The 13,366-nt window shown below is 43.6% G+C and overlaps 1 protein-coding gene across 31 annotated transcripts in view; it reads right to left on the minus strand.

The window, feature by feature from the left end:
• The window catches only part of PPP6R3 (protein phosphatase 6 regulatory subunit 3), a 149,816-nt gene that overhangs the window by 71,614 nt on the left and 64,836 nt on the right, over positions 1-13,366 (minus strand). For 29 of the 31 annotated variants that reach the window (XR_005201608.1, XM_017536938.2, XM_017536935.2 and 26 more), the window contains 2 exons: positions 8,339-8,571; positions 1,654-1,840 (listed from right to left, as the gene is read on the minus strand). Coding sequence is in view for 29 of the 31 variants with exons in the window: in XM_017536938.2 (XP_017392427.1) it covers positions 1,654-1,840; positions 8,339-8,565 (414 nt within the window). In the remaining 2 variants the exon portion in view is untranslated. Of the gene's footprint in view, positions 1-1,653; positions 1,843-8,338; positions 8,572-13,140; positions 13,152-13,366 lie in introns of those variants that run through there. The other 2 variants (XM_017536925.2, XM_037741517.1) reach the window with 2 other exon arrangements.

Raw genomic sequence — 13,366 nt, forward strand, 5'->3', positions numbered from 1 at the left:
GTAACAGAAAACCTTTATTTACACTCCTAATCTGCAAAAAATAGAGAAGTGCCAGGTTTGACCTTAAGCCACAGCTACTGAATCCTCTCTTACTATCATTCATACAATCCTGATGGGGACTTGTAACAAGCAACAAGCCAAGGGGCTCTTATCTTAGAATATAACTGGCAAGTGCCGTCATCTCTACACAGACAGAATGTCGAACTCTGGGGTCTAACACAAAATACTCAAGGTCCTGGAGGGTGTTAAGTGTATTCTCACTCTTTATGTGTACACTGAAAATCGGGGCTTGCAAATCTGGGTTCCAACAGCATAGGAATGAGGAGAAAAAGCACAATGAAGCATAATGTCTGGATAATGGCTACAACAACCATCCCTGAGAACTACCTGGTAACATCAGGGTGATGGGGGTGGCTACCACTCTCCTAACACAGCCAGGGGTTCTTGTATTTCTAACCAGAAGACAGAAAAGAAGAGACAATCTACATTAGAGCAATCATGAGTTGGGGATTATTACCTAAGTGAAAAGAATCCTATTGTCAATAAACTTAGGAAGTTTATCCTACTCCATTAACTCAAAGAAAGCATGACATCTCTTTCTAAAATAAAGCCACTTCACCTTGGCATAGGTCAGGACACACTGAGTCAAAAATAGCTCCAAGTCCTTCTACCAGTGCTGATAGCAAGAATGGGTTACCCACAGCCATTTTCCACCATGAAGGATGGCAGGACCTACTGGTTTGACCATTTTTACCCCACGTCATCACACCCATACTTGCTGCAATTCTGGCAAATCTACTATAGTTTATACTTGAATAGCTGAGGCTCCAGTTGTTCTCTGGGTGCCCATTTCCATAAAATCACTAAAATCTCCAGATAAGCAGATTGTTTTTCACAACAATATCCACTAAAGCAATGGTTCTCAAATGTTAGCATGTTGGGCTCTCCCCTCAGCGTTTCTGATTCAGCAGGTCTGGAGTAGGATTTGAGAACTTACATTTCTAACAAATTATCAGGTGATACTGAGGTGCTGCTGGTCCACAGATCACACTTGGAGAACCAAGTGCAGTTTTTGTCAAACCGCTCTGGATAGGAACAGCAGAGCTACAAATGTATCCAGCAGTCTATACGCTCAGATGTCTCAAGTGTGACACTGGAGAAGTTTTGAGTAGAATCAAAACAGAATCACCATTTGTACAAACCAAGCATCAATTACATTTGTTGGAAAGGTTTTCAGTTTAAGCTTCATCTATGACCATCAATGGAGGAAAAACTAAACAAAACAATTGTTTGGTGACCAAAGAGTCCCTAGGATTCCACTCACATATTCAACTCCTTAGTTATTGTACTTGCATCTAAGTCCTGTCTTCACAAATGGGTACCCAATATTCTCATCTGCTAACCACTTGTCAAAAAGAGGAAACCAAAGTATGCTAACGTATTAAATGAAATTTGAGATTATGCCATATTAGAAATATTCATTAATATGTATAAATAGTATGTGAGTACTTAGAATGTTTAAGATTTAAAATATATTCTCTTATAGAACCTGAACTTAAGGCAAAGTTAGAATGCTAAAGCAACATATACTGGGGGATCACCTCAAGGAGATGATCAACCCTAATACTTACCTTTTGGAAAAATCATATTTACCTGTTCTGGTTTTCTGCTGATAAGAATACTTAGCACCTTGCTGAAGAAACTGGCAAGTAGTGGGTTCAAAGGGGAATCATTTAGGAGGAAGCTATATAATTTCATTAGCAAGGATTCATCTTCTCCCAGTCTATCATTCATCTGGGAGACATCGGAAGTGAGCAACTCACAAGATATATTTGGATACCTAGAAGAAAAGAATACTTACATCATCATCTTTATTAATCGTTTAATTACATAAAGATAAACACAAATCAGAAAGGCTTCCTAAGATTTCTTGAAAACAATAATATCATTTACTGGGAATCAGGAAATATTTCAATCCTTTCTGTTCAGCCAACCTCCAGGCTAAAGTCAATCTTCTACGTTTAAAAAATTGCTTTTAAACCAAGCTTTAATAAGAATACATCTTCCCCAAAGAAAACTAGAGCACACCTAGGACTCAGGAGCCCAGGGAGATCATGCTGCAGGGCCCGGACCTTCTCCACGATCAGTGAGAAAAGCGGCGGGAGGTACAAGCCGTCAGGCTACAGCCTACTCTGGCACAGGAAGCAAGCCAACTGTGGAAGACGCTGGTTTCCAGGACACTGAACAGCACACAGCACCTTGTCATTACTTGAGGTGCTCTGTAGATACCTGGACCAGCCTTTATTTTTAGATGGGTTGCAAATGGTACTACAAAGTTGTTTTGGAGGGCTTATCAAGTGTTCAGTCTACATTACATCTTAAGAGAGTAAGCATCCTACTATAATGAAGGGGAGAATAGGGCATCAGGCTGGACTACCAAGGCAGGAAGCCGCATACAGAAAAATGTAGTCCTAGCTATCTGGAAGGCTGAGGTGAGAGGATCACTTCAGCACACAAGTTTGAGGCTACAGTGAGCTATGACTACTGCACTCCAGTCTGGAAAACAGAGTGAGAGCTCGTCTCAAAACCAAACCAAACCAAAACAAAACTAGTGCTCTCCACATCCGTCTTCCAGTATCTGGAGATTAGCACAGACACAAGGTCAGCCCACAGTCAGTCTTCACCATGTTCCCTCTCCTGTAGAATACAGGCCCACAGCTAAGAACATGACACCTGCTCTGGATGGACCCACAGGCTCTTCTACAGACCCCAAAGCTTTAGAAATGCCTACACCCCAGCCGGCCGTGGTGGCTCATGCCTGTAATCCCAGCACTTTGTGAGGTCAAGGTGGGTGGATCACCTGAGATCAGGTGTTTTGAGTCCAGCCCAGCCAGCATGGTGAAACACTGTCTCTACCAAAAATACAAAAATTAGCCAGGCGTGGTGGCAGGAACCTGTAGTCCCAGCAACTCGGGAAGCTGAGGCAGGAAAATAGCTCGAACCCAGGAGGCGGAGGATGCAGTGAGCCAAGATGACAACCAGTGCACTCCAGCCTGGGTGACAGAGCAGGACTCTGTCTCCAAAGAGAAAGAGAGAGAGAGGGAGAGAGGGGGAGAAAGAGAGAGGAGGGAAAATAAATGCCTGCACCCCCTAAAACATGCTTGCCTCTGACAACCAGACCACTAAGCCTCTGCAAACAGGCAGTAGGTCCATTTTCTCCACTCACTCCTCCTACCACAATCTCGTGTCTGTTTTCACTGGCAACAACAAAGATGTTGAGCCTGTCCAGATGATACTCTAGCTGACCCAGGATTCACTCCTCACACACTCCCTGATGGACAGCCAGGACCCAGCACCCAGCACCCCAACCAGTCATTAGGAGTGGCCAGCTCAAAGGGTGAGCAAGACAGGGAGACAGCAAAGCAGCCAATGTGGCTGCATAATGAAAGAACCAGGGAAGACTGGGGCGGGAGGGACACATATACAATGCACCTGGGGCATCCAAGGCAAGCAAGTGCTGACTGCAGCAAGACCCTGACACAAAAGGTCACTGGTGACGAACCAGAAAGCCACGGCACTTGACAGGCTCTGGTGTGAGGCCTAAAGACAATGGTATGAGAAGATCCCAAAATGAGCCTTTGTATAAAGCAAGCAGAAAAGGAAAAAAAACCAGACCTGGCAGATGTGTGGGTCTTCGGGAAGTAAAGTCTTCCTCAATTTACATAGTATGGGCTTCAAGATGCCAGAATATAAACCCCTAAACAGTACTCATTATCCCAAGGGCGGGCTGATGCGGGAGTCACACTACCGAAGTTCATAACTGGCCTCCACCTCTTACCACGATGTATAACCTTGAGCAAGTTACTTGACCTCTCTGGGCCTCAGTTTCCAAGTTACTAAGATTGAGACAATAGTCCTTATCTTATGGAGGAGAGGAATGAAAAAGGCTGGGAAGAGGGCCTGGCATAAAGTAATTAAGAGTTTAATAAATGACAGCTGTTTTCATTCCTCTTTGTTTTCTACTATAAAACGGCAGAATGCTGCTAGGGTGGGTTGGGGAGATGCACTCGCTCAACTGTCTTGATGTGGAAACTGCTGACAAATAGAGAATCAGTAAAAGGCAGCAGACTCCTGGCTGTGAATCAAATTCATGAGTGTTTTCTCCAAACTCTGACAGAGAAAATCCAGATGAATAACTTTAAAATTTGTTCACTTTTGGGCCGGATGCGGTGGCTCACGCCTGTAATCCCAGCACTTTGGGAGGCCGAGGCGGGTGGATCACGAGGTCAAGAGATCGAGACCATCCTGGTCAACATGGTGAAACCCCGTCTCTACTAAAAATACAAAAAATTAGCTGGGCATGGTGGTGTGTGCCTGTAATCCCAGCTACTCAGGAGGCTGAGGCAGGAGAATTGCCTGAACCCAGGAGGCGGAGGTTGCAGTGAGCCGAGATCGCTGGGCAACAAGAGTGAAACTCCGTCTCAAAAAAAAAAAAAAATTTTGTTCACTTTTTCTAGGTGACTGGGTGGTATGACCTAACTCAAGAAGCATGCATAATGTTAGCCTTTAAACAAAAAGGTCAGAGTTCTGGTTCCGGAGAGGCTACGGCTACTCTCCTCCCCACCCTCCTTAACATTCAAGAAGCTTCTCAAGGCCAGGCGCAGTGGCTCACACCAACAGTCCCAGCACTATGTGGGGTCGAGGCGGGTGGATCACCGAAGGTCAGGAGTTCAGGACCAGACTGGCCAACATGGTGAAACCCTATCTCTACTAAAAACACAAAAATTAGCCAGGTATGGTGGTGTACGCCTGTAGTCCCAGCTATTCAGGAAGCTGAGGCACAGGAATCACCTGAACCCAGGAAGCAGAGGTCACGGCCAGCTGTGACTGTACCACAGTACTCCTTGCTTGCTTTGCCTGAGAACACTGAGTCAATCAGAAGGGAACCCAGCCATACCGCATCCCCAACCTAAACCTGGGCACTTCTTCCCCACTCCGTGGGAGCGGCCCTTGCCCCCGAGGCCATCCTGCATGTGTGCTATGGACCACATGCCCCTTGCCCCCGCCCACTCCAGCATAGCACATCACTTGGCAGCCTGTTCCTTCACACTGGCTATTTTCTCTGTGCTGCAATATTCTCACAGACCATCCCTTCTATCTAGGAAAAAATAAAACCCCACACCATCCAACTCCACATATGCCTCAACCTACCACTTCCTCTCTGCTCCTGTTACAGGAAATCACTTCAAAGAGTTGTCTCTGCTTGCCTCCAGGCTTTCACCTGGGCCCCTCCAAAGAACCTGCACTGATGGGGCCCATAAGCTCTATGCTACAAACTGAGTGATTTCTTATGAGCAGTACCCCTAACCCACTGTCCCCCTCTTCTTCCTGAAACCAGACTTCCCTTGGCTTCCAGGGTAGCGGCCCCTCCAGGTCCTCTTGCATCCAGTCCCTCCTCCATCCCTCAGTGGAACCCAGGCCAGCCATGTTGGCCTACACTACCCATCTCCAGTTTGGGAAGCTTTCTTCCAGCTACATCAGCTCTGCAGGTGATCTCATTCAGACTCATGGCTTTACATGTCCTCAGTCCCACCTGCTGTGAGGCCTCATCTCTACCTGATGTCTAACAGGCATTTCACACTTGACAGGGCCAGACCCAAACTCCTGCCCTTTCCCTCTGCAATCTTACTTCACTGCCATAAAGCCTCTCCATCCTCTCAACTGCCCAGAGTCACTCCTGACACTTTATCTACCGTTCCATACCTAGAGCAAGCCCCTTCCGTTCTAACTTCATCTAGTACCTCCGGGAATCTGACTGTGTCAAACAGGTCCACTAAGATCTTTTTTCTCTGTTGATCACTGTAGCCAACCGTACTTCCACTCTGTCCTCCTCCAGTCCCTGACCAGGCTAACAGAGCACTCCTGGGGAACAAAGTCAGACCAAGGCACTTGCTCAAAACCCTGTGGTGGCTTCCCATCTCAAGTAAAGCAAACATCCTGGCTGGGCCAACCAGGCCCCGTATGGCCTGCCTCTAGAGGTGCTTCAATTTCACCCCGACCCTCCCTCCTTCCATTCTCCCTCATTTATGATGCTGTCCTTTCTCTGGCTGCCCAGATGTTCTTGGGGTACACCAAGCACACAAGCACTTTAGGGCTTCCACACTTGCGGTTCCCTCTGCCTGGATGTTACTTATTGTCAAGTACCCACTTGCCAACCCCCTTATTTCCTGCATGGCTCTGATCAGATGGCACCATCTTAATGACACCTTCCCTGAGCTCTTCTGCCCATCCTCCACCTTCAGCGTCCCTGTCTCGTCATGCTTCATTTTTCTCCAGAAGCCTTATCTGACAAATAACTGGTAGGCTTCTTAGTCTGGTTCACCCCAATAGAGCAATTACTCCATCATTCCAAAACTACACAATCCCAATCTAAACTTCCTTAAATGACTATAGTCAACCATAACCCTAAAACACTTTCGGATCTCAGCTGAAAAACCTCTCTATGCTAATCTAGCTGTGGCATCACCCAAGGTACATTACACACAGGTGGCGACTGCTCAGGCCAGAAGTACTGCGCTATCCAACTCAAGCGGTGGTCCTTCAAAATGGTGCGTGCAGAACGCTGGGACCATGGGAGGCACATTTGCTCTTGAAACCTCAAAGGCAACAATGCTGGCAAAGCAACATAATACAAGTGTCACACTGTTAAAACAGGGGGAGCCACTACTTCTTTGGGGGAAAGTAAGCCCTTCATATAAGGCATGCCTACTTTTCAATGATTAAAACATTACTAGCCTAACTCAGCATGTGAGGAAATAGACCCAAGAAGGGTAAGCTCTCCACCCAAGCTCTCAGATATGGGAAGAGAAGAGGGTGTCAGATATGGGAAGAGAAGAGGGTGGGCTGATCCAAAAACTGTGCTCTTTGACCCAGACCACACCGTCCAACAAGGACAAGCCCCAATTCAAGCAGTACCACCCACATGCTAGTTCACTGTGGAGGGATTTCCAAGTAACAAAGTGTCTATCGTTTGGGGGATGAGAGCACGCTAGCATGTCTGCCACCAGATTTATTTCCTCCTTCATTTTTTTTTTAAACAAAAGTTTCGCTCTTGTTGCCCAGGCTGGAGTGCAATAGCGGAATCTCAGCTCACGGCAACCTCTGCCTCCGGGGCTCAAGCAGTTCTCCTACCTTGGCCTCACGAATAGCTGAGATTACAGGCACCTGCTACCAGGCCCAGCTAATTTTTGTTATTTTTAGTAGACCTGGTGTTTTACCATGTTGGCCAGGTTGATCTCGAACTACTGACCTCAGGTGATCCACCTGCCTTGTCCTCCCAAAGTGCTGGGATTACAGGCATAAGCCAGCGCACCCAGGCTTTCCTCCTCCTTTTTAAGGCACTAATCTCTGAGTGAAGGCTTTCACTAAATGCTAGGTGTCAATGTTAAAGGCTGGCAGAGAACATGACATCCTTGAAGATCTAAGCCACTAGCAACTTAAAAGCATTAACAAGTATTATTTCCCAAACAGCACACTTTTCCCCAACCAGAAAAGAAAAGATGTTCTGACAAGAACGGTAAACTGGGGGAGAAATGGCAAGAGAGACACTACTAAAAGCCTAACTCTTCCTATTCCATTAAGTTATGTAATGCAACAATTTTTGTTTCTCAAGTTGCTCTATTTTCTGGGGGGAAAAAGAGCCAAATATTTGGATATGGAGAAATACTTAACTGAAACCCCAATACTTTACATATCTATGGAGTTTCCAGGCGTTTGTATAAAAAGTGTTATAGCAATGGTAATAAAGGATTCTCACTACACTGTGGTTCTGTTTGTAAACAGATTAGCAGACAAAATCCACTGTAGTTATCCATGGTGTGACCAGCTACGCCGATGTTCATTAATACCCATTCCCTTATTTTCAGTTGATAAAAGGTCAGGCTGTATTGTATAGGCAATGTTCTTCATAACCCCAAGCTCTAACTTGGATCTGCTGTGCAATTCTGCATAGTCATATAATCTCCATCTTCCTATTTGTAAAGTAAATATTTTAATCACCTGACTGTTTTGAGAAATTTGTCATCATTGTTCACAAAGCACACTGCCTTTCCGGAAAACCTTTGAATGAAATTCAGAACACTCTATTTCTAAACTCTTGTGATTCCCTGGACTTAGTTCTAGAATGGATTTTGTGCTCCACTGAGCCAGTCCTTCTTGACCATCTTACCCTTCTGTAAATGGTGACAGTTGCACTGGAGAATTCTTGAGCAAGAACTGTAATATCCTACCCCACACTTCACTTTAGTCCCACCCTAGAGAGAAGATTAAATTGTCTTACTTGTATCTGATCTTCTCATCCATGTCTTGAGGTGGTTCTTCTATAATGAATGATACTAAATCTTCGAGACATTCTGCTTTTAACAGAAACTCTATAAGTTTGCGGTTCTGAGCTTTACATTCCTGTAAAACATCTTCCTCATCCATTAACTCCTTCAGTGTTACATCTTCTCTTTCTAGAAGTGTGTCTATGTGGGATGATGAGTGAAGATCAAATTTCCAAAACATGCTGGTCTAAAGAAAATGCAGAAAATATTTCATAAAATCTCAACTTTACACATTAATTTTCCACAATTCATGTTTCAGTTCAGTTTTACAGTCTAAAATGCCAACTTGGCTCACATAAGTTAAATAAGCTTCACACTGAACCTATAAAATACTTTTTAATGTGTAACTGGCAGGGTTTTTTTCCTTCTCAGAAAAGAAAATATTTTAATTGATAAAAAATTTTGACTTGGAAAATGCTGAAAGCTAAAACTTGGAATGATTTTAACCTTCAAAAGGAATTCATCCATACTGTGTTAAGAAGTGATGCTGGAAAAGGAGTAAAGTCACTCTTTTCTTAAGGGTGAAGAACAGAATATCTTCAGAAACAAGTGATAAGCAGTGAGGCCTACTATCTAGAACACGACTAAAGAACTAAATAATCACTGCAAGCCAACACTTTCATAATGAGTCAAAAGCCTGAAGTAATAAATAAATTGGTAAAATCTGTGTCATTCTTAATATACATACTAAAAACTGAAATCTAATTCTTGAGAAGTTAGAGAAACTGATTCTCCTCCGTTTACTAGGAAAACATGACAATGAAATACAGTCACTACGCCACATACACATTCTTTCCTCTGCTTCACGCCCATCCTTCCTCAACAAGGAAAACAGTTTGTTTCTTCAAATTATAGAACTAAAAAAGGTACTTATTTGTTAGACATGGAAACATAAAACAGAGGGCTCACTACATGAACTACAGATGCCACTCATGATGGGACCATCTCAAAAGCCACTTTTGAGATATGTGACAGGATGACGGCATCACAGAAAGTCCTCAGTTGGGATCATTCAAAGACCTTTCCTATCTGTCAAAGATGCTCACTGCAGAATTCCTAAACCAGAGTTTCGCAATACATACTTACTCTTTGTAACCCCCAAACCAAAACCTAGTTCTAAGTTGGAGCTTCACTACCCACTTAGTGAGGTGTCCTGTTAGCATTACCTCCAAAAAGGCATGCTAACATCCACATGCTATTTAAAATAGCCTAGGTGAAAGGAAGGAGGCTGCAAAGGATGGTAATCCATACACAGCACACATTTTTACAAGTATATATTTGGGCCAGGCACAGTGGATCACACCTGCATCCCCACACTTTGGCAGGCACCAAGGTGGGAGGATCACCTGAGGTCAGGAGTTCCAGATCAGCCTATACAACACAGCAAGACCTCATCTCTACAAGAAAAAAAAATTCAAAAAATTAGCCAGGCATTGTGGTGCATTCCTGTAGTAGTAGCTACTAAGCAGGCTGAGGCTATAGTAAGCCATGATTGTGCTACTATACTCCAGCAGGGCAACAGGGTGAGAACCCTGTCTCCGCTTCCCAAAAAAAATCCACCCACATTAGGAGATCAGGCAGGAATATATCCTGATTTTATGCTTTTATAAACATCTGCCTCAAAATGATTTTTTAAAAATAGAGATCACAGAGGACAAAATCATTTACACTGCTAGTGTAAACACTCATCAATCCAGGAATAAAAGAGGGGAAAAAAAAAACTCTGTACAACGGCAGGTGACTCAAGGCTCCTGAGTAAAAGTACATCCACTTCACAGGACAGGCAGTGAGATCACTAAACTTTTTACTACTAAGCATATGATCATAGTATTTAAAATATAAGCAGAGTTTTTTATTTGTTTTTTTGTGAGACACAGTCTGGCTGTCACCAGGCTGGAATGCAGTGGCATGATCTCAGCTCACCGCAACCCCTGCCTCCCGGGTTCAAGCAATCTTCCCACCTCAGCCTCCCAAGTAGCTAGGACTACAGCACGCCACCACACTCGGCTAATTGTTTTGTATTTTTAGTAGAGATGGGGTTTCACAATGTTGGCCAGGCTAATCTCAAACTCCTAACTTCAAGTGATCCACCTGAGGCCTCCCAAAGTGCTGGGATTACAGGTATGAGTCACCGTGCCTAGCCAAGCAGAATTTTAAGAAAGCTTCCAAAAGCTCCTTAAGAAACAAATTTTAAATAGGAATATTATAAAATGTGAAGGGTGTTGCAAAAGGACCAAGACACACTTAAGGATGGCAGCCACCGTGATGATCCACCTGGACACGCAACATGTTGCAAGCGGAGTCAATGTGCAGGACTCACGTTGAGCACAAAGATCCATGCGATGACACAAAGCGGTGGCCCACAGTCAGAGGCACGGCTGTCTTGTTCCTCTACTGGATTAGTTAAGAATTATGTGCAGATGACATCACAGACCATGCTGGAAAAGCACAGCTCCTAGCACTGACGGCAGCCACTATGCTCCCAGGCTCATATGACTTCTCTGCTCAAGATGAGGGGTGGGTAGGGGCATGTGCAGAAGCCATTCAGGAGGCAATGTAACACATTTGCCAGTGAAGGAAATAAGAGCAACCAACTTCTAATACAAATATTAAAGAAATAAGGGCAAAGATGACATGCAAGTAACAGGAAAAGAACTTTGGGGGAAAGGTCAATGGATATAAACCTTAGACATAAATGCTTTTTGTGATTTTCAGATCAGTGGGAAATGGTAAACAAAATACCTTTATTATGCAATTTTCTACTAATAAAACTGACAAGTAGAAAAAAAGAGAAAAATATATCAAAAGGTAACTTCAATGGAGGGGGGGGAAGTTGGGTTTCCTTTCCCACAAAGAAAGAAAAGTGGTTGGCTGCTTGAGGGCACACAGTAAGGTCAGTGCTACCGACAATGCTTCTGTTGGGAGTAATACAGCTCACGTATGTCTAAGTTCTTAAAAATCACAAAATCTTTTTAAAATATATTTTTACTACTCTTCCCCCATACTTTGTCTTTATTATTTTTCATACTTTTTGTTTTTTATTTTTTTACTTTTCATATTTTTAAAGGCAAAGTATGAAAAAATACTAAGAAATAAATCAGAAAAAAAGTGAATCTGATATCAAGCACTTATTTCCAGCTAACAATAAACAGAGTATACACTGACCAATCAAGTGAGAAGCTATGTCTACAACTAGACAAAGTGACACTTCTGAATTGTGAACCAAGATATGACTTTTTTGCCTCAAATAAAAACTGACTTCCAAAATCTCAACCTTATTATAAAGGAATACTGGATTTATAAGGAAGAGTGATAACTAATTGTGATGAAATAAGGTGTTGGCAAACCAAATCCAGCTGAGACTGCCAGCTAAGAATGGTTTTGACATCTTTTAAGGGCTGTTTTAAGAAAAAAAAGAATATATGACAGAGGCTATCTGTGGCCTACAAAACCTAAAATATTTACAGTCTAGTCTTTTACAGAAGAATGTAGTGTTATTTGCTCCAGAGGAAATAAAAGTCCCACTAACAATCCCTTTGCTTTCTGCAGTCTTCTGAATCCACCCAGCATCTACCCCACAGCCCTTGCACCCTGCCCAGTGAGGTGCTGACAGTCGGCTGTCTCCATTCTCCCCTTCCTGGGGCACTCATCACGTAGGTGTGGCCATAGACATGGTTCCTCCACTGTACCGGGAACCATCAAACCACCCATGGGCCTTCCCCTATATTTGGCTGAATGCTGACAACCAAATGGCCCTGAGGGATGGTAGAACAAAAACATGGAATGTGCCCTGGTCCTCAAATCACCACATGGAAGAAAGCTACCTACTTCTCTAAGTCCCTGCCCAAGTTGTTTGAGCCAGAAGCAACCTTCCTGTGGCAGAGCCCGTGTGCTCCTGCAGTGTGGCCTAACTGATGAACCAGGTCCTCTAATCCCCCAGCCAGGACTTTGTGGGTTTCCTATGTTTATTTTAAACTTGAGATGTAAGCACAAGAAAAGGAGTTTTTTTCAGCAACCATCTGTTGCAAAGTGATTAATTCCCTTTTTTTTTTTTTTGAGCCAAGGTCTCACTCTGTCACCAAGGCTGGAATGCAGTGGCTTGATCCTGGCTCACTACAACTTCTGCCTCCTGGGCTCAGGTGATCCTCCCACCTAAGCCTCCAGAGTGAGTAGCTGGGACTACAGACCCATGCCACCACACCTGGCTAATTTTTTTTTTGTAATTCTGTAGACAGGGTCTCACTATGTTGCTCAGGCTGGTCTCAAGCATCTAGCCTTAAGCAATCGACCAACTTAGCCTCTCAAAGTGCTGGGTTTACAGGTGTGAGCCACCACACTCAGCCAACTAATTCCTTTTGCTCCTCACTATTTGGAGTTAGAATAGCATTTTTCAGACCAGAACACTTTGAAACATACATTCTCATGGTGAATTTTCTTTGTATTGGACATACTACAAACTCAAAACCAAAATATAATCACAGTAGATTCCTTATCCAAAAATTATGTATTTTACGTTTTAGCCAAACAGCAAGTTGACTGGAAACAAACGGCACTGGTAAATTAGTCCCCATGCTTGACCTTCGCTTCCATTTGTACTCTTTCAAGTAGAAAGAGGCTGGGTATGAAGTAACAGTTACAAAGTTCAACTGCCCGGCGCCCTGAGGTAAAATGGAGTCCTTTTAAAAATATAACTACTCTAAAATACTCAGAAAAACTAAAAAGTCAGCAACAACTTGTTTTTAGTAAATACAAATACCCTTTAAAATTCACAACCTGGAATACACAGTCACACAACGAATAATGACCGGGATACAGACTGAGAAATCCTTTGGCAGGTGACTTCGTTGCTGTTTGAAGATCATAGAGTGACTCACAGAAACCTATACGGTCTAGCCTACTACACACGGGCTCTCTGGTACAGTCTATTGCTGCTAGGCTATAAACCTGCACAACAATGTTACAGTGTACTGAATACTGGAGGC

Source organism: Cebus imitator, unplaced genomic scaffold, assembly GCF_001604975.1.
Source record: "Cebus imitator isolate Cc_AM_T3 unplaced genomic scaffold, Cebus_imitator-1.0 Scaffold102, whole genome shotgun sequence".
Lineage (NCBI taxonomy): Eukaryota > Metazoa > Chordata > Mammalia > Primates > Cebidae > Cebus > Cebus imitator.